Source organism: Macaca nemestrina, chromosome 17, assembly GCF_043159975.1.
Source record: "Macaca nemestrina isolate mMacNem1 chromosome 17, mMacNem.hap1, whole genome shotgun sequence".
Taxonomy (NCBI): Eukaryota; Metazoa; Chordata; class Mammalia; order Primates; family Cercopithecidae; genus Macaca; species Macaca nemestrina.
The window spans coordinates 16620803-16647907 of NC_092141.1; the positions used below are offsets into that span (position 1 = coordinate 16620803).

The 27105-nt window shown below is 43.6% G+C and overlaps 2 protein-coding genes across 14 annotated transcripts in view; one reads left to right on the plus strand and one right to left on the minus strand.

The window, feature by feature from the left end:
- LOC105491090 (phosphatidylinositol glycan anchor biosynthesis class L) overlaps window positions 1-10382 on the minus strand; it is a 113502-nt gene extending 103120 nt beyond the window's left edge. The window contains exon 1 of one of the 2 annotated variants that reach the window (XR_011615421.1): window positions 8558-10382. Coding sequence is in view for 1 of the 2 variants with exons in the window: in XM_011757245.2 (XP_011755547.1) it covers window positions 8558-8792 (235 nt within the window). In the remaining variant the exon portion in view is untranslated. The remainder of the gene's footprint in view (window positions 1-8557) is intronic. The other variant, XM_011757245.2, reaches the window with a different exon arrangement.
- A 111-nt stretch (window positions 10383-10493) lies between these two features.
- The window catches only part of LOC105491091 (nuclear receptor corepressor 1), a 187895-nt gene continuing 171283 nt past the window's right edge, over window positions 10494-27105 (plus strand). For 11 of the 12 annotated variants that reach the window (XM_011757246.3, XM_011757250.3, XM_011757258.3 and 8 more), the window contains exon 1: window positions 10519-10670. The gene's annotated coding sequence lies outside the window, so the exon portion shown is untranslated. Of the gene's footprint in view, window positions 10671-27105 lie in introns of all 12 variants that reach the window. The other variant, XM_011757257.3, reaches the window with a different exon arrangement.

The following is a 27105-nucleotide window of genomic DNA, read 5'->3' on the forward strand; positions in this document are numbered from 1 at the left end:
TATGAGGGTGGCACGTGCCTGTAATCCCAGCTACTCGGGAAGCTGAGGCAGGAGAATCACTTGAACCCAGGAGGTGGAGGTTGCAGTGAGCTGAGATCGTGCCACTGCACTCCAGCCTGGGTGACAGAGGGAGACTCTGTCTAAAAAAAAAGCAATATTAAAAATAACCTCATAAGTTCTATTTAGGCAACATGGCAAATCAGATATGCAGAGAAACCCTCAGGATGAATACCTGAACATGTGAGATAAGAGGCAAATGTGTTCTAGAATGCATGGTTTAACTAGCAGGAACGTAAGGGATATCCTTGATGGACTAAAACAATAGGCAGACATGAATCCTGAGAGGTATTATGGGGCTGACCCAGAGCACTTTGTGAACATCTGCATATCCTTGGTGGCCTAAAGTCAGGGGAGCAGGAGATAAAGCTTGGACACAAATAAGGAGACCTCCACATAAAGACAGGACCTTCAAAAGGCAACACCTTCTCTGGATGAACCAGGAAAAAACTTGCCCTAGACAGATATGGTGGGGCTACTTCCTATCTGTAGGCTTGGTTCTAGCAGAAGGGAAAATAAGACAAAATGTCACCGCCTAAGAATTGCTAACCACATACTCTCTTTTACTTGGTGTGACAGACTGTATTTTCCAAAAGTAGTGAAAGCAATATTTCTAGTCCCACATGCACTTCTAGAATGTCTACATTCCCCATTAGGAGGTGGAATCTAATTCTCTCCTTGAACCTGGATGTGGCTTATGATATTGCATGATTTTCAAGGATAGGTCCTGAAAGGAAATATGGTTATCCCTAGCACAGGTCTTTCTTAGGACACTTGCCCAAGAACTCAGCCACCAGGCTGTGAGGAAGCCCAAGTCACATGGATATACCGTATGTGGATGTTCTGGTTGACATCTGTAGCAAAGTCCCCAGCTGACAGCCAGATACATAAGTGAACGAGTATTCAGGTGATTCCAGTCCCTAGTCTTTGGGTTCTCCAAATGAGGTACTAAACGTTGTGAGGCAGAGACAAGTATACTTTGTCTGAAACCATGAGAAAAAAGGTTTTTCTTGTTTTGTTTGTTTTTGAGACAGGGTCTCAGTCTACAAGGCATGATCATCATAGCTCACTGTAGTCACAAACTCCTGGGCTCAAGTATTCCTCTACCTCAGCCTCCCAAGTAGCTGAGACTACATGCAGGTGCCACCAAGATCGGCCTTTTTTTTTTTTTTCCTGGTCTGGCTATGTTGCCCAGACTGAACTCTTGAGTTAAGTGATCCTCCTGCCTCGGCCTCAGAAAGTGCCAGGATTATAGGTGTGTGCCAGCACACAGGCTGGAAAGATTTAATTACGGTTTTAAGCCACACGGTTTTGAGACAATTTGTTACACAGCATTCCACAATGAATGCTCTTGGGTTAGATCCCTGAATTTATATGACCTCTGTGGCCTGAAAAATCTCAATCTAAAATTTTAGAGTGATCACAGGTAGGTAGTGCCCTTAGCTACCTGGCTGAAGCTAAAGCAAATCACCAAAATATTACCACAAATACGGTTCTAAGAAACATGTGCAAAAAAAAAAAAAAAAAAAAAAAAAAGGCCAGGCATGGTGGCTGACGCCTGTAATCCCAGCACTTTGAGAGGCTGAGGCAGGTGGATCACCAGGTCAGGAGATCAAGATCATCCTGGCCAACACAGTGAAATCCCGTCTCTACTAAAAAAAAAAAAAAAAAAAAAAAAAAGCAAAAAATTAGCCGGGCATGGTGGCGGGTGCCTGTAGTCCCAGCTACTCGGGAGGCTGAGGTAGGAGAATGGCGTGAATCCGGGAGGCAGAACTTGCAGGGAGCCGAGATCGCGCCACTGCACTCCAGCCTGGGGGACAGAGCAAGACTCCGTCTCAAAAAAAAATAAGAAAGAAAAAAAAGAAACGTGCTTACATTAAAAAAAAAAAATCACAAAATACACATGGAACCAAGTCACCCAGAATGAATTACTAGAACAAAGAACAGAATCAGATACACAGACTGCAGAAACTGGAATTATTAGAGGCAGATATAAATGTTTAATATAGTTAAAGAAATTAAAGAAGATACTGAAGTATGAGAAAGTAACAGACTATATTTGCAAAAGGAATGTCTACACATAAGAACAGATTAATGGACACAATGACATAATCATCTCAATATACATATTTAAGACATTAATTATAAAACTATTAACAGACAGTAAAAAAGGCCAACATATAATAAATGGAAGCATACCATAATATCAGAGACACAAAGGCTTTATATTGGAAATGTCAGTTCTCCTTTTATTAATCAGTAGAGTCAGTGAAATTCCAATAAAAATGCCAGCAAGCGCTGTGCACTGTGGTTCATGCCTATAATCCCAGCACTTTGTGAGGCCGAGGCGGGTGGATCACAAGCTCAGGAGATCGAGACCATCCTGGCTAACACAGTGAAACCCCATCTCTGCTAAAAATACAAAAAAGTTAGCCGGGCATGGTGGCACATGCCGGTAGTCCCAGCTACTTGGGAGGTTGAGGCAGGACAATCGCTTGAACCCGGGAGGTGGAGGTTGCAGCAAGCTGAGATCGCGCCACTGCACTCCAGCCTGGATGTCAGAGCGAGACTCTGTCTCAAGGGGGAAAAAAAAATGTCAGCAAGATTTTTCCTTGAACATCACCAAGCTAATTCTAAAATGTATTTGGGGGCTGGGCATGGTGGCTCATCTTGTAATCCCAGCACTTTAGGAGGCCTAGGAGGGTGGATCACCTGAGGTCAAGAGTTGGAGACCAGCCTGGCCAACATGGCAAAACCCTGTCTCTACTAAAAATACAAAAATTAGCTGGGCGTGGTGATGCATGCCTGTAGTCCCAGCTACTTGGGAGGCTGAAGCAGGGGGATCACTTGAATCCAGGAGACAGAGGTTGCAGTGAGCGTAGATCGTCTGTGCAACAGAGTGAGGCTCTGTCTCCCCACATAAAAAAGGTATTTGTAAAAAAGGGTCAACAACAGCAAACATACCCTGAAGAACAGTCAGAAGGCTATTCATATCAGATAATAGAGCTTCCATAATATAGTGTAGCTTTTTTTTTTTTTTTTCCCTGAGACAGAGTCTTGCTCTGTCACCCAGGCTGGAGTGCAGTGGCACAATCCTGGCTCACTGCAACCTCCGCCTCCAGGTTCAAGTGATTCTCCTGCCTCAGTCTTCCGAGTAGCTGGGACTACAGGTGCACGTCACCATGCCCAGCTAATTTTTGTATTTTTAGTAGAGACAGGGTTTCACCCTGTTGGCCAGGATGGTCTCGCTCTCTTGAACTAGTGATCCACCCATCTCTGTCTCCCAAAGTGCTGGGACTACAGGAGTGAGCCAACACGGCTGGCCTAGTGTAGCTCTTAAAAGCTGCAGTAATTAAGATAGGGTTGTTGAAATGACTATAGTGTATAGACCAGAATTACATACAAATCTAATATATGAGAGCTGGCAGTGCAGTCTAGAGAAGAAGCCTGGGCTGAATTGGTTTTCCTGACTCCAATCTTTCCTTCCAAACCATTCTCCACATTGCCACCAGAATCAGCTTTTTTTTTTTTTTTTTTTTTTCCTTTTTTAAATAGATGGGATCTCACTATGTTGACCAGGTTGGTCTTGAACTCCTGGCCTCAAGTGATCCTCCCACTTTGGCCTCCCAAAGGGTTGGGATTACAGGCATGAGCCACCATACCTGGTCCAAGACGGAGCTTTTATTTTTGAGACAAGAGTCTAGCTCTGTCGCTCAGGCTGAAGTGCAGTGGAGCAATCTTGGCTCACCGCAACCTCTGCCTCCCGGGTTCAAGCAATTCTCCTGCCTCAGCCTCCCGAGTAGCTGGGATTACAGGCATCCACCACCATGCCCAGCTAATTTTTGTATTTTTAGTAGAGATGGGGTTTCACCATGTTTGCCAGGCTGGTCTCGAACTCCTGACCTCATGATCCACCCACCTCAGCCTCCCAAAGTTCTGGGGTTACAGACATGAGGCACTGTGCCTGGCCAAGAATGAGCTTTCTAAAACACAAAACTGATTATGTTACTTCTCTACCATATATATTCAATGACATCCTACTACATAAGAGATGCATCTATTAGTAGGTATTTTAGTGGTCACATAAATTGGAGGAATACTGGATTAAACCAAGTAAAAGTTTTTTGCAGCAATGCTTCTCGAAGATGTTGATATTCTCATACAGACTGTAAACGTCTACATAAAGGATAGCACATCTGGCTATTCTCCAAACTTGACCAAGGCATTCTTTTTATTTTATTTATTTATTCTGAGTTGGAGTCTTGCTCTGATGCCCAAGCTGGAGTGCAGTGGTACGATCTCTGCTCACTGCAACCTCTGCCTACTGGGTTCAAGCGATTCTCCTGTCTCAGCCCCCCAAGTAGCTGGGATTACAGGCGTGTGCCACCACACCTGGCTAATTTTTGTATTTTTAGTAGAAATGGGGTTTCTCCATGTTGGCCAGGCTGGTCTGGAACTCCTGACCTCACGTGATGCACCTGCCTCGGCCTCCCAAAGTGCTGGGATTACTGGTGTGAGCTACTGTGCCTGGCCTCTTTTTTTAAAATAGCAGCTTGATGAACTAATGTTCCTTGGAACATACACTGGGAATCAATTTAGGTATTTCATCAACTGACAAGGCATACAAGGCAATGTGAGAGGCAGATTGGGTGTAACGGTTTTAGAACAGAGAAAAACCATGGGGTCCTGGCTTCTTCACACTGTAGCTGGTCACTTCGGTTGTTAGTTAAACTTCATGATTCAGTTCCCATACTTGTATAATGGAGAAAACAATAGTACCTACCTCATAGAGTTGCTGACAGGATGAAATGAGCCACCAATAACAAAGCAATTATTAGTTTTTCCCTGCTTCTCCCCTTCTCTTAAACTGAAGATCTTGGTAGAATGAATTATTCATGCGAATCCAAGAGTTACTGATGCCTTTACTACTGCTTGCTTCCTATATATATCTACTCCTATTTTTAAAGTCCAGCTCAAAAGAAAACCAATTTGGAGATTTCCTTAATCTAAAACCCTGAAAAGAGATTTAATGCTTTTTTCCATTTTGTGTCCATAGTACTTTCTCCATCAAAACATCATAGCTTTCATTATATTACAAATCAATAGCTTCCTGTTTTTCATATTAGTATGTTAAGTCAGCAGAATAGATAATGTTTAATCCATACATGTTTGAATAACTTGTGAATTTAAAAAGTGATTTTAAAAATTAGGCCTGGAGCAGTGGCTCACGCTGTAATAATTATTTCCTCTGAATCCAACTTACCATTTTTTCTTGTATGTTATTCAGTTTGGTTTATTTTATAAAGACAGGGTCTTCATCTGTCACCTGATATAAGAGCTGGCAGTGCAGTCTGGAGGGGAAAGGCTCTAGACAGAACAAGATCCTGTTTTATAAAATAAACAAACAGGCCATGTTCGGTGGCTCATGCATGTAATCCCAGCACTTTGGGGGGCCGGGGCAGGCGGATCGCCTGAGGTCAGGAGTTCGAGACCAGTTTGGCCATCATGGTAAAACCGTGTCTCTACTGAAAATACAAAAATCAGCCTGACATGGCCAGGCGTGGTGGCTCACACCTGTAATCCCAGCACTTTGGGAGGCCGAGGTGGGCGAGTCACTTGAGGTCAGGAGTTCGAGACCAGCCTGAACAACATGGTGAAACCCCGTCTCTACAAAAAATACAAAATTGGCTGGCCGTGGTGGTGCATGCCTGTAATCCCAGCTACTCGAGAGGCTGAGGCAGGAGAATCACTTGAACCCAGAAAGCAGATGTTGCAGTGAGCCAAGATCGAACTACTGCACTCCAGCCTGAGAGACAGGGTGAGACTCCGTCTCAAAATAAAATAAAATAAAATAAAATAAAATAAAATAAAATAAAAAAATAAAATAAAAAACAAAACACGAATAAAGAATAAATAACATACAAGAAAAAACAAAATGGATTCAGAGGAAATAATGAAAGACAATAAAAACATTGAGTGCCAAGTGCGTGCTCTCTCTCTATACATATATATGTACATATATCTCTATGTATATATATATTTTGAGACGGAATCTCCCTCTGTTGCCAGGCTGGAGTGCAGTGGCGCGATCTCGGCTCACTGCAACCTCCGCCTCCCGGGTTCAAGTGATTCTCCTGCTTCAGCCTTCCGAGTAGCTGGGACTATAGGCGCAGACCACCACAGCCAGCTAATTTTTGTATTTTTAGGAGGGACGGGGTTTCAACACGTTGGCCAGGATGGTCTCGATCTCTTGACCTCGTGATCTGCCCGACTCGGCCTATCAAAGTGCTTGGATTACAGGCATGAGCCACCATGCCCAGCCTATATTTTTTATTTGAACAAATTTTCAATTGTGGTCCCAAATTTTTATGAACTTATTGAAAATAAGGGTAAGTTTATTAAAGAGCAGTACCTATAATGTTTTGCAAATAAAATCTAGGCTTCTCTTGAAGATCTTGTAACAAACTAGCTTATCATTTGACTCCTATAGTTGTAATATAAAATACAAATACAACTAAAAGCTAGCCGGCTGGGTGCGGTGGCTTACACCTGTGGGCAGATCACTTGTCAGGAGTTCGAGACCAGCCTGGCCATCATGGTGAAACCTTGGCTCCACTAAAAATACAAAAATTAGCCCAGCATGTGGTGCACACTGTAGTCCTAGCTACTCGAGAGGCTGAGGTAGAAGAATTGCCATCCTGGCTAACACAGTGAAACCCCGTCTCTACTAAAAAAAACAAAAAAACAAAAAAATTAGCTGGGTGTAGTGGTGGACACCTGTAGTCCCAGAAAGAAAGGTGTGAACCTAGGAGGCAGAACTTGCAGTGAGCCGAGATTGCGCCACTGCACTCCAGCCTGGGCAATAGAGCGAGACTCTGTCTCACACACACGCACAAGAAAGAAATTTATAAAAAAATCAGTCAATGCTACAGGAAGTAATATATTAAGACAGATACTCTCATTAGTGTCAGTAAGAATGCAAATGGGTAGGCCAGGCATGGTGGCTCACACTTGTAATCCCAAGCACTTTGGGAGGCCAAGGTGGGTGGATCACTAGAGGTCAGGAGTTTGAGACCAGCCTGGCTGACATGGTGAAACCCCATCTCTACTAAAAGTACAAACATTAGCCAGGTGTGGTGGCATGCGCCTGTAAACCCAGCTACTCGGCAGGCTGAGGCAGGAGAATCACTTGAACCCGGGAGGTGGAGGTTGCAATGAGCCGAGATCGTGCCACTGCACTCCGGCCTGGGAGACAGAGTGAGACTCCATCTCAAAACAAAAAGAGTAAATTGGCATATAGTTTTTGGGAATGTGTTTTGCATGCAAAGCCTCAAAACAGCCAATTTTAGAAATTAATACTAATGAAATAATATAAAATACATAAAGATGTTTTCTGCTCTTTGCAATAAACTAGGAAAAAACCTCTGAAGGTACAGACAATAAAGGATGATTAAGATTTATCCCAATGAAGCCATTTAACAAGCTATACATTTAGATCTAATTAATATGGGTAGATGTTTTAAGTTTCATGAGGACACTGCTCTTATCTAGCTTTTCACTTTTGTATCCCTAGGGCATAGAATAAGGCCTAGCACATAAATGTTTAATAAGTATTTGGTAAGTAAATGAAAAAGTAATGTTAAGTAAAAATGATATAAAATTTTATAAAATGTGATTTCTGTGAAGAAGCTGTATAGAAAAAGAATTGGAAAGACACACAACCAAATGGGAAAAGAGGTCATGGGCAATTTTACAAAACAGCTTTATTGAGGTATAATTTGACATACCATGAAATTCACCCATTGTATGTGTACAATTCAATTACTTCATTTATACAACTGTTCAATAATCACCATATTCCAGCTTGATGGTCAATATTTGCTTTGTCATTTGATCTTTTCTCTATGGTAAACAAAAATCTATTATTTGAAAGGTTCCTTCACTGAAAGCTGGGTGCAGTTGAACTCTAAAATTACCTACAAAATTACTTTCTATGTAATCATCTATGTCTAATTCTTCAGTTTGACACATGCATGTTACTAGCACAAGTTGCATTTAAAGGCAGCAGGAAGGTCTTTCACTATTATTAAAAATTAACTTTAAGGATGGAGCAGGCACGATACAGTATAGATTGTTTCGTGAACTATATAGTAAGGTCAATATTCTTGCTCCTTCTACAAATAAAAAAAAAAAGTTCCGCAGAATAACAAGTACAGGTGGAGTTCCCATTGGAAATGCAGGTATTGAATGCAACCAACCGCAACTGTTTCTCTGCTCCTCAATCCTGCTAGCGTACTACGCGAGCTGCCGACGTCCCCCAACCCACCAGGTAAGCCAGCCGCTCCTGTCCCCAGCCTGTGAGGGGGTCAGAGGTAAGACCCTCGGTGTATTCACTTAGCTCCCTACGGAAAACTCTTCGAGAAGAAGGCGACTGAGATCGGTTAGCACTTAAATCCCTTTCACAGCCCCGGCTCCCATCGCCCCTCCTATGGCCTCCTACCTGCAGAGAAGCAGAGCAGGTACACCCAGTGCCTTAGGCGGGCCAAGCCTAGCACTGTGGGAGCAAAAAACATGGCTTCATCGTCAGGGTGCGCTATGGCCAGGAGGGTCCGGCTTTCGGCTCCCAGCCGTTCTCCCTGCTCCCGACTCTTCACTCGTTCTGAGGAGTCCCAAACCCAGAGGAAGCACCATGCCACGACCGCCGCCGCCACACACAGGAGCCACATTGCTTCCATTACGGGTAAGTAGCATTGAGCCTGCGCAGTAGGAAAGGCTAACTGACCCCGACTCCGGCTGGAAAACGGCACCCGGGGATGTTGGGTTCCGCGGTTAAGTCCCTCCCCACCGACATGCTCCGGAAGCTTGAGGTTTTACCATTAAGGGTTCTCCTGTGTTTTAACACAGAAGTCGCCATGCCGTCCAGTTTCCTAACCTAGTCCTACCACACTGTACAATCGCTTTAAAAGGACGCGTCTTATATATAAGCTACCACTTCTTGTCTTGTAGGAAGAGTGCCTTCCTCTTCTTCAACTCATTTTCGAACTCATTTCTTAAAACTCGGGCCCTTCTCGTAATTATAGGGTTAGATAGCCCGTTATCCGGATGACAGTTTTCCGAAACAGCCAGTTACACCAACTTTGTTTTTCCTTCTCACTTTTGGATGGCTTTTCTTTTCTTTTTTTGAGAGGCTCTGTCGGCCAGGCTGTAGTGCAGTGGAGCGATCTCGGCTCACTGCAACCTCTGTCTCCCGGGTTCAAGCGACTGTTCTGCCTCAGCCTCCCGAGTAGTTGGGACTATAGGCGCGCGCCACCACGCCCGGCTAATTTTTGTATTTTTAGTAGAGACAGTGGTTCACCATATTAACTAGGCTGGTCTCGAACACCATATTAACTAGGCTGATCCGCTCGCCTAGGCCTCCCAAAGTGCTGGGATTACAGGCGTGAGCCACCGCGCCCGGCTCCTTCTTTTTTTTTGAGTCAGGGTCTGGCTCTGGTCGCCCAGGCTGGAGTGCAGTGGCGCGATCTAGGCTCGCTGCAACCTCAGCCTCCCGCGTTCAAGCAATTCTCCCACTTCGGCCTCCCCAGTAGCTGGGATTACAGGCACGCGCCACCACGCCCGGTTAATTTTTGTATTTTTAGTAGTGACGGAGTTTCTCCATGTTGGTCAGGCTGGTCTCGAACTCCTGACCTTAAGTGATGGGCCGGCCTCGGCCTCCCAAAGTGCTGGGATTTACAAGCGTGACCCACTGCGTCCTGTCGGGCCTGGCTTTTCTAAAGGAAAGTATGCGTGCGGTTACGAGGAACCGTCATTTCCCCGGCAGGGTAAGGCTGAGAGTGCACTTAACAGTCGCGAGGGCCACAGGCTCCTATTGCAAGTAACTTAAGGTTAAGGAGCAAAATCGTGGACAAATCGGCATTGCCCAGCATTTCAGTGAGGGCTTGATGCGAATTCCAGCCAGAGCCCTAGAAAGGATCTTGGGCAGGTCGAAATGCACCCCTCCGGCTCCCAGCCACGAGGGGGACCTGGCTTCCCTCTCCGCGGCTCCGGACAGAGGAGGCCGCCACCGCCCCGCCGCCGAGGGGTTGCAGGGTCCCTTGCACGGCCTGGCGTTTTTCCTTTTCCCACGCCTGGGGAAGGCCTCGGGCGCGCAGAACAGACTGGCTCGCGGGGGGCGCACAAGCCCAGGGCGCGATGGCAGCCGCGCTGGATCCGGCTAGGCGCTGCCCGGCCCCGTCTCCGTCCGAGAGGACCGCCGCTGCCAGGCCTAGAGGAGACGTGAGGAGACCGGGCGCGGCGCGACCCAGGAAGCTCCGCCGAGGTAGGAGAGGCGCCCGGCCAGCGGAGGGAGTCGGTCTCCCAACTCTCCGGAAGGAGGAGGAGCCGGCGCCGGAGCCGCCTTAGCCGCGGCTCCCCGGGCTGGGGGGAGGGAGAGGGGTTGAGTCAAGATGGCGGCCAAGGTGGCGAAGCAGCAGCAGCGGCGGCGGCGGCGGCGGCTGGAGTGAGCGCCCGGCTCGCCGCGCCAAGCGAGGTCCCGGTGTAGGGCCGCGCGCCGGGACCGCGCCCCACTGCTCAGGCCGGGGCGCACGTCGGCTCCCACGCTCAGCCAGCTCCCGGTGAGTAGGCCCTGGCGCCTGCAACCCCGGCCTCCGGGCTCCTGTTAGTCCGGGGGCTTCCGAGGTCTCCCGGGGCAGCAGCCGCTGGGACGGTTTCTCCGCCGGGCGGGGGGTGTCGCAGGCCTGGGCAGGTCGGGACCCGTCCTGGCCGCCTGGCCTCTTCTCCTCGGTAGCCCAGGGGAGAGCCGGGCGCGGCGCGGAGCTCGGGCTCGGCTAGCGGAGGCTTATGGAGTTTGAAGGAAGAATGGGCTGTGGCCGGGCCGGGGCTGGTCCCGAGGTGTCCTGTGCGGAGGGGCGTGCAGAGCCTACAGGGCCCGCGAGGGAGAGCGGGCAGCCGGGGCCCCGGGTGGGGCCGGCGCAGGTGGCGGGCCTGGGCTCACTGAGGCGGAGTTGGTGGCCGACTTGGGAGTGTAGAAGGGGGCTAGGGAGGGTGACAGCCATGGACAAGTGCGAGCAGAGTAAATTAGTTCACCTTTCTAACAGACCGCTTCAGGGTGTAATGGCGAAGGCTGGGTACTGGTGGAGATGGCAAAGATCCGAACCCTATACCTCTGCCGTTTATTGTTGGTGTTTTCTTGAGCGAAGTCCGTGAGTGCACCTCTTTTTGGGAAGAGAGGAATTTGAGAAACTGTAGTTGTGAAATCAGCCTTTATGGAGAGGAGACTGAATTCTTCAAATTCACTGGATCAGGAATAGTCACGTATTAGAGGAATGGATGGGAATAAGTGATATGGACGAAAACTATTTGCTCAGAAAGTGTCAGTTTTCTTTATGTGATGTTGCATGCTGCGGTGCCTCTTCAACAGAGTTAACCTTGGAGAGTAGTGGTATAGGTAATTCTAATCTTTGGGATTAGTATGTAAACCTGCATCAGATTTGCTTCTCTAATTATATCCTAATTATATTGAAATTTACATTCCATGTGTGCACCCTGCTGAGGCAGTGATGGAAGGCTGAACATGGCAATGTGCAAGGAGCAACAGGCCTGGGATCTAAAAATGCCTACAAAGATTCATTCATTCGTTCAACATATCTTGATCAATAGCTGCTGATGCTGGGTTACATGTGATTGTCCTGTGGATAACTGAAAGAGTTGATGGCATTGTTTAATTTTTAATAGCTTTTTGAAATGTTTTGATGTACCTTTTCATGAAGATATTTATTGGATGAACCAACTTGTACTTGCCCGGGCTCAGGAGCAGACCAATTTTAGAATGTTATTTAGACAAGGGTAACAATTACAGAAGAAGTAACCGCAAGTTACTGGAGAGAGAAATCTTGTATCTTTTTTTCTTCTTCTGTTAACATCCGGTGGAAATTTATTTATTTATTTTAGTATTTATAGTACCCAGTTGCTTGGCCTTGCTTTAAGCACACCTGTTAATGGAAGTCAAGATTAATTGTATATATGGATATAGCTATGTATAAAATGCTCACAGTAGGAACTGATTACTTACAATACTAAAATACTCTTTCCTTTTACAAAAGGCTTGCCATATGTTGAACTACTCCCCCGGAGAAAATATAATACAAAGTATCTTGATTCTTGCTGTAACTATGTGACATTTTGGAACTTGATCAACCTTTCTGTGCTTCAGTTTCCTCATCTTTCATATTAGGTAAACATCTACTCTCCTAGGGTTGGCTATTGTGAGCCTAAAGGGAGTTAATAGTTATCAAATTGTTTTAAACAGATTGAAGGGGTTATATTTGTGTGAGGTGGTAACAGCTCCCTCTGGACTCCTGTAATGCTTTTTCTGCACATCTCTTGTGGCATTTACACTTTCAATCTTGTAGGTATTTATGTACCTATTTTATCTCTTGAGAGCAGGATAGGCCCTTCTCTGATTTTATCTTTTTTTTTTTTTTTTGAGATGGAATCTCGCTCTGTCGCCCAGGCTGGAGTGCAGTGGCACAATCTTGGCTCATTGCAACCTCTACCTCCGGGTTCAAGCGATTCTCCTGCCTCAGCCTCCCAAGTAGCTGGGACTACAGGCGCGTGCCACCACGACCGGCTAATTTTTTTGTATTTTCAGTAGAGGCGGGGATTCACCGTGTTAGCCGGGATGGTCTCGATCTCCTGACCTCGTGATCTGCCCGCCTTGGCCTCCCAAAGTGCTGGGATTACAGGTGTGAGCCACCATGCCTGCCTTATTTTTAATTGAATTTAAAAAACAGTAAAATTTGTGTTTTGCCTATCCTCTTAATCAAAAAAGAATGAAATGATGGAAATTAACTTATAGGCAAAATTAGATTAGTCAATAACTTCTGTAAAGCTTTTTTTTTTTTTTTTTTTTTTTTTTTTTTGAGACAGGGTCTCTTTTGCCCAGGCTGAAGAACAGTGGCTCGCTGCAGCCTTGACCTCTGGACTCAGGTGATCCTTCCACCTCAGCCTCCCCAAGTTGCTGGGACTACAGGCGCAGGCCACCATGGCTGGGTAATTTTTTTTTTTTTTTTTTTTTTTTTTTGAGACGGAGTCTCGCTCTGTCGCCCAGGCTGGAGTGCAGTGGCTGGATCTCAGCTCACTGCAAGCTCCGCTTCCCGGGTTTACGCCATTCTCCTGCCTCAGCCTCCCGAGTAGCTGGGACTACAGGCGCCCGCCACCTCGCCCGGCTAGTTTTTTGTATTTTTAGTGGAGACGGGGTTTCACCATGTTAGCCAGGATGGTCTCGATCTCCTGACCTTGTGATCCGCCCATCTCGGCCTCCCAAAGTGCTGGGATTACAGGCTTGAGCCACCGCGCCCGGCCTTTTTTTTTTTTTTTTTTTTGTAGAGACAGGGTTTAACCATGTTGCCTAGGCTGGTCTCCAGCTCCTGGGCTCCAGCGATCTGCCTGTCTCAGCCTCCCAAAGTGCCTTTAAGATGATAGGGGTGAGCCACTGCAACCGGCCTTAAAAGCATTTAAAAAAAGTTGTGTTATGAATTGGTGAGATTTTCTTTTCTTACCTTTGTTATCTGCTGTAGAAGGCAAAGGACTTTGGATAGACTGGGGGCTGATGTAGGTGAATGTCAGGCTGTTTGTTTTTTAAAAAATATGTTTTGGTTATTTGGTTTTGATTGTATTCTGTGATCTATCTTAGTTGTAATTTCAAATTCTTATTGATGCCTGGGAATGATATAACTCTTGCATATTTAGTTCCATCTGTTCTTTTACTTCCGATATTGGATTTTACTAGACTATGATACAAAACAACTAGTAAAGGTTGATCAGAATTTATTATGTATAATCTTATTTGTAGATTAGAGATTCATGTATTTTTGTTTACTCACTTATTCAACCAGTATGAGGTGTTTTTTATGTTCTGGCACACTATTAGTAAATACTAGAGAGTTATAAAGTATAGTTGAGCAGGTCAGTTATGTTCACAAATAACTCAGTCTATAGATTATCTTTTTTTTTCTTTTTTTTCTTTTTTTTTCCTTTGAGACGGAGTTTCACTCTTGTCGCCCAGGCTGGAGTGCAGTGGCACGATCTCAGCTCACTGCAACTTCCGCCTCCCAGGTTCAAGTGATTTCTCCTGCCTCAGCCTCCTGAGTAGCTGGGATTACAGGCATGCGCCACCATGCCTGGCTAATTTTTGTATTTTTAGTAGAGACGGGGTTTCACCGTGTTGGTCAGCCTAGTCTCGAACTCCTGACCTCGTGATCTGCCCGCCTTGGCTTCCCAAAGTGCTGGGATTACAGGTGTGAGCCACTGTGCCCGGCCACGTAGATTATCTTATATTTGGTCCTTTCCAGGTTTGAGGATGTGAAAAATACATGTAATACATGTAAATGGTTAAGAAAACATTTTGTTTCTTTTTTTATTTGCCCTTTTTAAGAGCACTGAAAAACTATGAAAAGCTTCTGTAATGTAGTAATAACCGTATGTGGAGCATCTGTTTTTTATTTTGGTTTTTTTCTGGTGGCATTTTTCCTTGAACACTTACACTATTCTTCTACTATTTTTTCCTACCCCAGTAGCTTGTGTGGTCAAAATATTACTAGAATAGTCTTCAGATACAACCTATTTTTTTTTCTTTGCATTTGAAAGTCAGAGACTGTATGAAACACTGCAGATGATCCTATGGAGTTCATCAGACAGTTTGCTTCTTCCATATGTGCTGCTGTTACTTTTATTTAACGACGATCTCAAAACCAACAAAATTGGTTAAAATAAAATGTTAATGGCAGGGCACAGTGGCTCACGCCTGTAATCCTAGTACTTTGGGAGGCTGAGGTGAGAGGACCACTTGAGGCCAGGAGTTTGAGACCAACCTACATAACAGAGTGAGATCCCATCTCTATAAAAAAATTTAAAAATTAGCAGAGCGTGCTTGTGGTTCCAGCTACTTGGGAAGCTGAGCCTGGGAGGTTGAGGTTGCAGTGAGCCGTGATGGTGCCACTGCTCTCACTTCAGACTGGGTGATAGAGCAAGACCGTCTGTCAAAATAAATAAATAAATAAAGCTAATTTATAGAATGTAGAGTCAGATTATCTAGTCTTGTTTTACTTTTGATAAAACCGAAGGTCCCAGAAGTAAAGTGATTTATCTGCCTAAGTTGCTAAAGTTGGGCAATAGTGGAAATCTAAGTCTTTTCATATCCATTATAGTGTTCACTGTGTTACACTGTATCATCCATGGAATGAATCGATTTGATGATTGACACTTAAAAATTGGCCGGTGGCGGTGGCTCACACCTGTAATCCCAGCATTTTGGGAGGCTGAGGCGTGCAGATCACGAGGTCAGGAGATTGAGACCATCCTGGCCAACATGGTGAAACCCCATTTCTACTAAAAAAAAAATACAAAAAATTAGCCTGGCGTGGTGGCGGGTGCCTGTAGTCCCAGCTACTCGGGAGGCTGAGGCAGGAGAATGGCTTGAACCCGGGAGGCGGAGCTTGCAGTAAGCTGAGATCGTGCCACTGCACTCCAGCCTGGGTGACAGAGCAAGACTCTGTCTCAAAAAAAAAAAAAAATTGGAGTAATAGGAAATGAGAGATTACTCTGGATATTTAGCTTAGGTGTTGAATTTAAGGTACTTCTTAATATTAAATTTCTGCAATGAAAATATAGTTTGAAAAAATTGATACTGATCTATGTCAGTGTTACAGTGATCAGGAATTATTTAGTTTGCTTAATTTTTAATCTGCTTTGATGAATATCTTCTTAAGATATTCTGTCTTTGAGGTTATCTGGATCCAGTGACACTTCATGGAATTTAAGTATTATAGTGATGGAAATTTTATTATGCCAGTGGTTTAAATACCTCTGAGGCCCAAACAAATAGGTTAAATAATAATAATAATTATTATTATTATTTTTGAGGCGGAGTTTCACTCTTGTTGTCCAGGCTGGAGTGTAGTGGCGCCACGTCAGCTCACCGTAACCTCCGCCTCCTTGGTTCAAGCAATTCTCCTGCCTCAGCCTCCCGAGTCGCTGGGATTACAGGCGCCCGCCACGACGCCTGGCTAATTTTGTATTTTTTAGTAGAGACAGGGTTTCTCCATATTGGACAGGCTGGTCTCGAACTCCTGACCTCAGGTGATCCGCTCGCCTCGGCCTCCCAAAGTGCTGGGATTACAGGCGTGAGCCACTGCACCCGGCCTACAAGTAGTTTAAATTATTTTGTAAATTAGCTGTTGCCTGTTTTGCCTACTCTCAGACTTCTGGATTTTTTTTTTTTTAAGTATGAGGGATTTCAATTGTTATATTAATATAAAAGCTTAGATAAATAGTACAAACATGAACCCTTTTTTTTTTTTTTTTTTGAGACAGAGTCTCACTCTGTTGCCCAGGCTGGAGTGCAGTGGCACAGTCTCAGCTCACTGCAACCTCCACTTCCCAGGTTCAAGCGATTCTTGTGCTCAGCCTCCCAAGTAGCTGGGGTTACAGGCATATGCCACCATGCCCAGCTAATTTTTGTATTTTTAGTAGAGACGGAGTTTCACCATTTTGGCCAGGCTGGTCTCGAATTCCTGGCCTGAAGTGATCTGCCTGCCTTGGCCTCCCAAAGTGTTGTGATTACAGGCGTGAGCCATTGCACTCGGCTGACTGTATTCTTTATGAATTTTTTTTACATCAAAAAGCTCATTTGTAATATTCATTTTCTTTATGTATTCATGCTATAAAATTTATTTTATTTTAATTTTTTAAAAATAGAGACGGGGTCTGACTTTTTTGCCCAGCCTGGTCTTGAATTCTGGGCTCAAGTAATCCTCCCACCATAGCCTCCCAAAGTGCTGGGATTACAGGCATAAGCCACCATACCCGGCCTATAAAATTTATTGTAAAGGAAAAGGCATATTCTTATTAAGCTGATAATCTTTACCTAAATACTGAAGCATGGCATATTTATTCTACTTGGGCTATTTTGTGTTGCATTAAGAAGAATTTTTTGTTTGTGTTTTCTTGTTACTATGCTTGCTTCTGGAATACTGCTTTCCTCCCTTACTCTTCCAAACTCTACTACGTCTAAATTTATCCTATTTTTCAAGGGTTTGATCACATATTACATCATCCAGGAAGTGTCTCTGCTATTCCCTCTTCTCCAAAATGTATATTTTTTATTCTGGAAACTCTTGATCCTTTGCCTCTAGACCATAAGCCCTTTGTAGGCATGTCTGTATCTGAGTTTTAAAAAAATTTTTTCTTCCTTTCCCACTCCCAGAATAACACCCTATGCCCAGGAGTAGGAGATACTTGTTGAATACATAAAAAAGAGCTTAGCAGCTAGAGTTAGTGTGGATGCTGTAGAAGATGTCTGATACACATGTGGCAGTTTGATGCTGAATAGTTTTTGGAAATTAAAAAACAGGTAGAGGCCGGGCGCGGTGGCTCACGCCTGTAATCCCAGCACTTTGGGAGGCCGAGGCGGGCGGATCACAAGGTCAGGAGATCGAGACCACGGTGAAACCCCGTCTCTACTAAAAATACAAAAAATTAGCCGGGCGCGGTTGTGGGCGCCTGTAGTCCCAGCTACTCGGGAGGCTGAGGCAGGAGAATGGCGTGAACCCGGGAGGCGGAGCTTGCAGTGAGCCGAGATCGCGCCACTGCACTCCAGCCTGGGCGACAGAGCGAGACTCCGTCTCAAAAAAAAACAAAAAAAAAACAGGTAGAAATTTCACCAATGTCAGTGACTAACATAGCTGTAATTAGTAAATTATCAAAATATTTCTTTCTTTTTTTCTTTTTTACAGAGAGGGTCTCTTTCTGTTGCCCAGGCTGGAGTGTAGTGGTGCGATCATAGTCCAATGCAGCCTCCAAGCCCTGGGCTCACGCGGTCCTCCCGAGTAGCTGGGACTACAGGTGTGTGCCACCACACCTGGTCAATTTTTTTATTTTGTAGAAACAGGGTCTCATTATGTTGCCCAGGTTGACCTCAGATTGGTGGGTTCAAGTGATCCTCCCACCTTGGCCTCCTGAAGTGCTGGGGTTATAGGTGTCGGCCACTGAACCCAGTTAAAAGCATTTCTTAAAAAAAAAAAAAATTCTGGCCGCCGCGGTGGCTCACGCCTGTAATCCCAGCCCTTTGAGAGGCCGAGACGGGCGGATCACGAGGTCAGGAGATCGAGACCATCCTGGCTAACACTGTGAAACCCCGTCTCTACTAAAAAATACAAAAAAGTAGCCGGGCGAGGTGGCGGGCATCTGTAGTCCCAGCTACCCGGGAGGCTGAGGCAGGAGAATGGCGTGAACCCGGGAGGCGGAGCTTGCAGTGAGTTGAGATCCGGCCACTGCACTCCAGCCTGGGTGACAGAGCGAGACTCCATCTCAAAAAAAAAAAAAAAAATTCTGTTTATTGGGATTTTGGGGAGGAAGAGAAAGTAAACATGGGGTTGGTTCATCCTAGACAGCACTCATGGTTCTAGATAATATTAGAATGCAGTAATGTTTTAATTTATATATGCAGGGAATTTTGGAGTAGTTTCAATCTTAGGAGAAAACTGTGAGTTAGAAATATGGAAGGCTGGCCGGGCACGGTGGCTCATTCCTGTAATCCCAGCACTTTGGGAGGCCGAGGCAGGCGGATTATGAGGTCAAGAGATCGAGACCATTCTGGCCAACATGGTGAAACCCCATCCCTACTAAAAATATCAAAAAAAACAAAAAAACAAAAAACTAGCTGGGCATGGTGTTGGGTGCCTGTAATCCCTGCTACTCAGGAGGCTGAGGGAGGAGAATCACTTGAACCCTGGAGGCGGAGGTTGCAGTGGGTGCCATTGCACTCCAGCCTGGCAACAGAGCAAGACTCTGTCTCAAAAAAAAAAAAAAAAAAAAAAAAAAAGAAATACAGAACGGTTGGTGTTGATAGGATTATAATAGAATTTGAGACTCCCTTTGAAAGAATAATATCGACTAGTTTTATATAAAAAATTAAATTCTTAAGTAGATTAGTCAGGAGTAAAGGAAAAGTCAAGATTCCCAACTTATTTGGATTTCTTTCCCCCATTACAGTGTACTCGAGGAACAAAATTTGGACTGTTTGGCTGTTTTTATTCTTTGTTATACACAAATAAACTGATATAAAAACCAAATATGTTGAGGTTACATTTTTCTTTTCTTTTCTTTCCTTTTTTTTTTTTTTGAGACAGAGTCTCGCTCTGTCGCCCAGGCTGGAGTGCAGTGGCGCGATCTTGGCTCACTGCAAGCTCTGCCTCCCAGGTTCACGCCATTCTCCTGCCTCAGCCTCCCGAGTAGCTGGGACTACAGGCGCCCGCCACCACGGCCAGCTAATTTTTTGTATTTTTAGTAAAGACGGGGTTTCACCGTGTTAGCCAGGATGGTCTCGATCTCCTGACCTCGTGATCCACCCGCCTCGGCCTCCCAAAGTGCTGGGATTACAGGCGTGAGCCACTGCACCCGGCCAAGATTACATTTTTCTGGGGAAAATTTGACTCTTAGATTTATGATGAGAGTCACCTTTATGCTTATAGATTGCCCCTTTACCCCATACTTTTGTTGAACTAAGACATTCTTCTTGCCATTATCACTGTCATACACAGTTCACATTCAGAGTAATTTGTTTCAGGAAATTCATTTCCCTTGACAATAACAGCGATTTGTGTAATTTTGAAAATATTTGTTTTAAGTAGTCATGATCATGACTTTGAGTTTCTGTTCAAAGATGTTTAACTTTGCATTACTTTAAGAGTTTTTTTTTTTTTTTTGAGACAGAGTCTCGCTCTGCCGCCCAGGCTGGAGTGCAGTGGCGTGATCTTGGCTCACTGCAAGCTCCGCCTCCCGGGTTCACGCCATTCTCCTGCCTCAGCCTCCCGAGTAGCTGGGACTACAGGCGCCCGCCACCTCGCCCGGCTAGTTTTTTTGTATTTTTTAGTAGAGACGGGGTTTCACTGTGTCAGCCAGGATGGTCTCGATCTCCTGACCTCATGATCCGCCCGTCTCGGCCTCCCAAAGTGCTGGGATTACAGGCTTGAGCCACCGCGCCCGGCCACTTTAAGAGTTTTAAATTCATTTTTAATTACAGTAACTTTTATGTATTTGGAGGTATTTGGAATGAAATCAAAACTTGTGCTATCTAGGAGTTATAACCTAAAATATGCAGAATGTAAATATACCTGATGTAGGAGTATATATATTCTGCTGAGGGGGGAAGAAGAAGTTACTTTATATTCACACAAAATCATTTTAATGCATGAAGGAGGATATGCTATTTTAAAATCTTATCTTTCATTAATTATAAGTAATACATTATTTTACATATATACTGAAATTGAAAGAACTACTTCCTGGATGTAATCTAGTGAGAGTTTGTTGCATTTTAAGACAGAGCCTTGCTCTTGTTGCCCAGGTCGGAGTGCAGTGGCACGATCTTGGCTCACTGCAACCTCCGCCTCCCAGGTTCAAGCGATTCTCCTGCCTCAGCCTCCCAAGTAGCTGGGATTACAGGCGTCCGCCACTATGCCTGGCTAATTTATGTATTTAGTAGAAGATGGGGTTTCACCATGTTAGTCAGGCTGGTGTCCAACTCCTGACCTCAGATGATCCACCCTCTTCGGCCTCCTAGAGTGCTGGGATTACAGGCGTGCGTCACCACGCCCAGCCATATGTCTTTTATAAATTGCCTTCTGTTGTTCTTTGGTTATTTTCTGATGGGGTTATTGGTTTTTAACAGGTTAAAAAGTTCTCTACATATTCACTTTTTTCTTTTTTTTCTTTCTTTCTTTTTCTTTCTTTTTATTTTTGAGACAGAGTTTTGCTCTTGTTGCCTAGGCTGGAGTGCAATGGCATGATTTCAGCTCACCTCAACCTCCACTTCCCAGGTTCAAGCTATTCTCCTGCCTCAGTCTCCTGAGTAGCTGGGATTACAGGCATGCGCCACCATGCCTGACTAATTTTGTGTTTTTACTAGAGATGGGGTTTCTCCATTTTGGTCAGGCTGGTCTCAAACTCCTGACTTCAGGTGATCCGCCCACCTCAGCCTCCCAAAGTGTTGGGATTACAGGCGTGAGCCAATGCGCCTGACCTTATTCACTTTTTTCATACGTGTGCACATATCCCCCTAGCAATTCTTTTGTAGTGTTATGTACTCAGATATATCCAAACCCAGCACTGTGCTGCTGTGGGACCTTGGGCACATTATTTAACCTCTGTACACCTTAATTTCCTTATTTGTAAAATGGACATAATGTAAATAGCATTAGGCATAGTGGCTGGCACAAAGTAAATACTCAATAAATCTTAGCTGTGATTATTTGTCTATTTATGTGACTTTTGTGTTTTGTGCTCTACTTAAGACTTTCTTTACTCCAAAATGTAAAATATTCACCTATCTACTAAACTAGAAAAACAAAGTGACATTATATGCCTCTATGTTTCTTTGCGTTAAAGATGAAAAGCATTGTATACATGTTTGCTTGTATATCACAGGATATATGATACTTGGAAACACTGGTTGTCATAGTAAGAAGAATGAATGAGAGGAAGACTTTTTGACTGCGTGCCTTTTTGTATTTTTAAAACAAAGAAGTCCTCAGATTGTAATTTAATACTTCAATGGTTTCTTTTTCTCCTTTTCTTTTCCTTCTCTTTTTAACACTTCTAATTCTTTGATCCATCTGGAATTTATTTCTGGTATAAGAAGTGAGACATATTTTGGGGAATAAAATTGTGTGTGAATTCTACCCCAACTAGCTAGTTGTGTCAGCACCATTTAGTGAATAATCTGTTTTTTGCCCCACTGTTAGAATTGCAACTTTTGTCATTTACTAAATGTGTTTGGGACTGTTTCTGATTGGCCTTATTATTTTATTTTGATCTCGTGTGTTACCATACCCTTTAAATTACTATCATTTTATAATTTTAATACAGATGGGGTTAGTTACCTGTTCATTACTTTTTTTTCCATACTTTGACAATTCTGGTCTATGTGTTCTTCTATATGAACTTTAGAATCATTCTGTGACATTCAAAAAGAAATCATAGAGATTTTTATTGAATACTGAATGTTGATTGGGAATACTGAAATTGTAGGTGAAGTTTGGGGAAATTGACATCTTTATGTACTTTCTGTCCTGTGTTCAAATAGATTTTTATGTCCCTCAGTAGATTTTCAAACTTTGCTTCAAATAAGTCCTGTACAAATAAGTCTTGTATATTTCTTCTTTATTTCTTTTAAAAAACATCAGACCCATGAATGGGAGTTTGTTTGTTTATTTTATTCAAGAAATATTGTAGAGAATCAAACAGGTAGCTTTTATTCTAGTGAGAGAAGACAGAACATACTCAAATAAAATGAAGTACATAATCCATTTAAGATTATGATAAACCTATAAAGGAACCAAAAGGGTGATGTGATGGAGAGTAACAAGTGGGAGCTTACCTTATATGTAGGGTGGTTGGAAAGACTCTCCTGAGATGACATTTGAACTGAGACCTTAAGTTTGAGGAGGAGCTAGCCACCTGAATGAGCCAGGAACAGCATTCCTGGCAGAGAGTAAAGAAGGACAAAGGCCCAGCTAGGAAGGACCTGGCAGAGAAGGGCTCCTGAGGAAACTAAAAGGAAACTCACGTTGCTGGGGCCTAGCAAACAATCTGGAAAGTAAGCAGGCCAAATCAAGTAGGGCCTTGGGTCATCGTAGGTAGTTTAGAGTTTGTTTGCCGCGCTTAGGAAATCCTTGGGGAATCTGAAGCAGGAGAGTGATGTGTTCTGATTTAAGGCTTAAAAAGAATACTTGGCTTTTTGAGTTGAGAAAGTATTGAAGTGGGAAGCCCAGTTAGGAATTTTTTTTGCGGCAATAGGTAAGGATGGTGGTAGTTAGATGGAGAGGCCTGGGAGGCTTCAGAGTGTGTGTGTGTGTGTGTGTGTGTGTGTGTGTGTGTGTGTATGTAAGGAACAGCTAAACAACTTGCTGTTGGACTGGGTGTTACTGAGAGCTAAGTACTGCTAACTCCTGCAGAGGCCATGTAGAGCAGAACAGAGCTGATCTTTGCCTTCATAGGTGGTGTCTGATAGCTCTGTTTGTTTCTAACGTGTGTACCAAAATAAAGTAGGCTAAAAGCATTTGACTTTAAGATTTATGGAGCTCGGGGGTGCTGAGGCGGGTGCAGCAAAAAACAGAGTCTGTTCATAACCCATGTTTTATATTGCTTAATAACCTGTCTCTGTTAGTGGGTCAAAGGGGAGGCAGCAGCAGGTGATCTTTAAGGTATCTGTCTCTGAGTTAGAAAAACATAGCTTGAGGAAGTTATGTAGCTTCCCTACAGCCTTAGAGGTAATAGTGGAACCAGACTTTTAGGTGAGCTCATGCACACACCAAGTCTTAGTACACTGCCTAGTATATATGTAGAACTCAATAAATGGTAACTCTTTTAGTAATATCCACTTAGATATTGTTATATCTGTTTATTTAGGCCAAATATCTACATTAAAATTTTTCTCATCTCAATTTCTTTGTTCTTCTTTTGTGTTAATCAAGGAGGGAATTGGCATGTAGTCATCCATTTTTGTTGTGAAATATATTTGTTCTTTTTTTTTTTTTTTTTTTTTTTTTTTTTTTAAGATGAAGTCTTGCTCTGTCACCGAGCCTGGAGTGCAGGGGTGCGATCTCGGCTCACTGCAACCTCCACCTCCCAGGTTCAAGTGATTCTCATGCCTCAGCCTCCTGAGTAGCTGGGATTACAGGTGCACACCACCACGCCTGACTAATTTTTTTATTATTATTATTATTTTTTGAGATGGAGTCTTGCGCTGTCGCCCAGGTGGGAATGCAGTGGTTCTCTGCTCACTGCAAACTCTGCCTCCCGGGTTCAAGCAATTCTCCTGCCCCAGCCTCCCAATTAGCTGGGATTATAGGCGCACGCCACTATGCCCAACTAATTTTTGTGTTTTTAGTAGAGATGGGGTTTCACATGTTGGTCAGGCTAGTCTCGAACTCTTGACCTCGTGATCCGCCTGCCTCAGCCCCCCAAAGTGCTGGGATTACAGGCGTGAGCCACCACGCCCAGCCAATTTTTTTGTATTTTTAGTGGAGACAAGATTTCACCAGGTTGGCCAGACTGGCCTTGAACTCCTGACCTCCAGTGATCCACCTGCCTCAGCCTCTCAAAGTGCTGGGATTACAAACATGAGCCACCACGCTTGGCTGGTTTTGAAATAACATTTGTTCTTATAAGTTGAGTGAGTGAGTGTTGTTCAGTTCAGAGAATTAGTTCAATGTAGTGCCGATACACCACAGAGTTCTCAGTTGGATATTGTTATATTGTACTGCTGTCTTGGGACAGCACTTTATGTAGAGGTAAAGTAGCATCATTTTCCTTTCATTTAAGAATTATATATTATTTATTATTATTTTTTGAGATAGAGTCTTGTTTTGTTGCTTAGGCTGGAGTGCAGTGACACGGTCTCGCCTCACTGCATCCTCTGCCTCCTGAGTTCAAGCGATTCTTGTGCTCAGCCTCCTGAGTAGCTGGGATTACAGACATGTGCCACCACTCCTGGTTAGTTTTTGTATTTTTAGTGTAGACAGGGTTTTGCCTTTTTGGCTGGACTGGTCTCAAACTCCTGGCTTCTAGTGATCCTCTTGCCTCGGTCTCCCAGAGTGCTGGGATTACAGGCATGAGCCACTGTGCCTGGCCAGAATTACTTATTGAGTATGTGTACCCATAGATTTATCAAATAATTATGTCCTTATTAAAATTTTTCTTTCAATATCATATTTTATAAGAGGTAGGATAGGTTAACTAAAAATCTTTTTCTTTAGCTTCCATTTGTTTCTCTGTCTTTAAGTAAGATGTCATGATATCAAAAGAGGCTGCAAATAAAATACCTTGTTAATGGCATTCCCCCAGAGTAGATCTTAACCAAAGGCTGAGAAACAGTAGCTTTTTTTCCCCCCAAAGAGAAGAATGCTTTAGTTTATTTTACAAGAGAAAATTTATTATAGTGTAGCACTACTCTGGTCTTGTACAAATTACAGAATTCACTTAGATAATTTCTAGTCTTTTCTCTCCTGGATGCTGGACTCTGTAATACGTTTAGGAGGTTGTCTTTGTTTAAATTGTCCCCAGGTTGGAGGATTTTAGGTGGTTGGGATGCCCAGGGTGGTGATCCTTCTTAGCCTTGTCTTGCCTAACATACTTTTAGAATTGGACTAGAGGTGGACAGCTTTGTGGGAACTGGTGTGACCTAATTTGCCTCAGTTTAATAACTAATATTTAAGCATTTGAATGTCATAGAGGCATTGCCCTATCCCATACTTGTGTATTAGGATATTTTATTATTTTATCAGTTAAAAATTGCGTATTTTGTAGGATCCTTTTTCTGCTTTGGTGAAATGTAGGCTTCACCTATATTGTGACGCTTGGTGGATTCATTCTTGCTCATCCGAAGTGGCATCTTTAGTCCTGCCACAGTGAAGTGTATTTTTAGCTTCTTTTTTTTTGTGTGAGATGGAGTCTCACTCTGTTGTCAGGCTAGAGTGCAGTGGTGCGATGCCAGCTCACTACAACCTCCGCTTCCCGGATTCAAGTGATTCCCCTGCCTCAGCCTCCCAAGTAGCTGGGACTACCAGGTGCGTGCCACCATGTCCGGCTAATGTTTTTTTTTTTGTATTTTAGTAGAGATGGAGTTTCACCACGTTGGCCAGGATGGTCTTGATCTCCTGGCCTTGTGATCTGCCAGCCTTGGCCTCTCAAAGTGCTGGATTACAGGTGTGAGCCACCATGCCTGGCCATTTTTAGCTTTTTTTCCAAGATGGCTTAGGCCACCTTGAACACCTTTGCATAACACATTTTGGTTATGCAAAGGTTGTGGGCCAAAAGCCAGGAGTTCCTGCTGAGAGGAAAAATTGCTTTTTTTTTTTTTTGGCAGGATAGTATTTGAAATTTTGTTGTTGCAAGATTTTCCTGTTGAGTAAATATGTATGTGTTTATTTAATATGAGAAGATTTAAAAAGGAACTTAAATAGATCATTTTCATTTTGCAATATCATATTGCTTGTTTGCAATATATAAGAGGCTAGTTCTGGGTTTATCTGTGTAATTCAGTTAGAAGTGCTATTGTCTTTTATGACAGTGACATATAATTATTACTATATTATTCCCATCCTAAAACATTGTATGTTGATATTTAAGAGATGAGGAAGTTGATTATAAAATCTTGATCAGATTTCTTAAACAATTCATAGAATTTTTTTCAGTTCATGAGTCAACCATGTAACTACCCTGAGTTAATGAGTTTTGGTGGCTAAGAACTGAAGTTATAATTTGATACTGCCACTTAAGGTGCTCCCTTCCCCTTCAGTCTGAACTTTAAGCTAGATTCTTTTATTTCAGTGGATTTCAAATGTAAAGTATTCTGCCCAGATATCTTAGTGAGCCAGGACTGGAGTGAAGGGTGGAGGGGAGGATGGGGAAGGGCAGGGGGAGACTGAAAAGATGAATCCTAGGTCTCCCATTCTCACTAGATCAGAATGTTTCTCCATTGTATCTTTCGTACATTTAGCTTTCATTTAAGACTTTTGAGGAAAACATTCTGGTTAAAAAATAAGATCTGAGCACTGTTGCTGTGTATCTCGTGGATACGTTTTGAGGAAGGAGGTTGTAGTGTTCTCCAGGCTGCAGTTCATGTGAGGACAGGAAGGGCTTGCTTTAACCTGTAAATTTGTATGCCAGTAGGGGCTAATTTCCTGATTTTGCTAGTGTTTTTTTTTTCCCTTCTGTGTTGGGCGGATAGTACTTTTAAATAAAACTGACTTTTTTTTTTTTTTTTTTTGAGATAATAAACTTCACTAAAGTCATACCACAAAACTAGGACAACAGGAAGGATTACTGAGATGAGGGAAAAAATGGACAAGTCACTTAACTTGTGACTTTGAGTGACATTGAGTGTAATTGTTGAACCCAGGACTCACCATAGCTGAAAGTTAAACAATGTGCATTAAAAAATTATACCTCATGGGTTTCTAATCATTTAGGCCACTGTTGGAAAAAAAT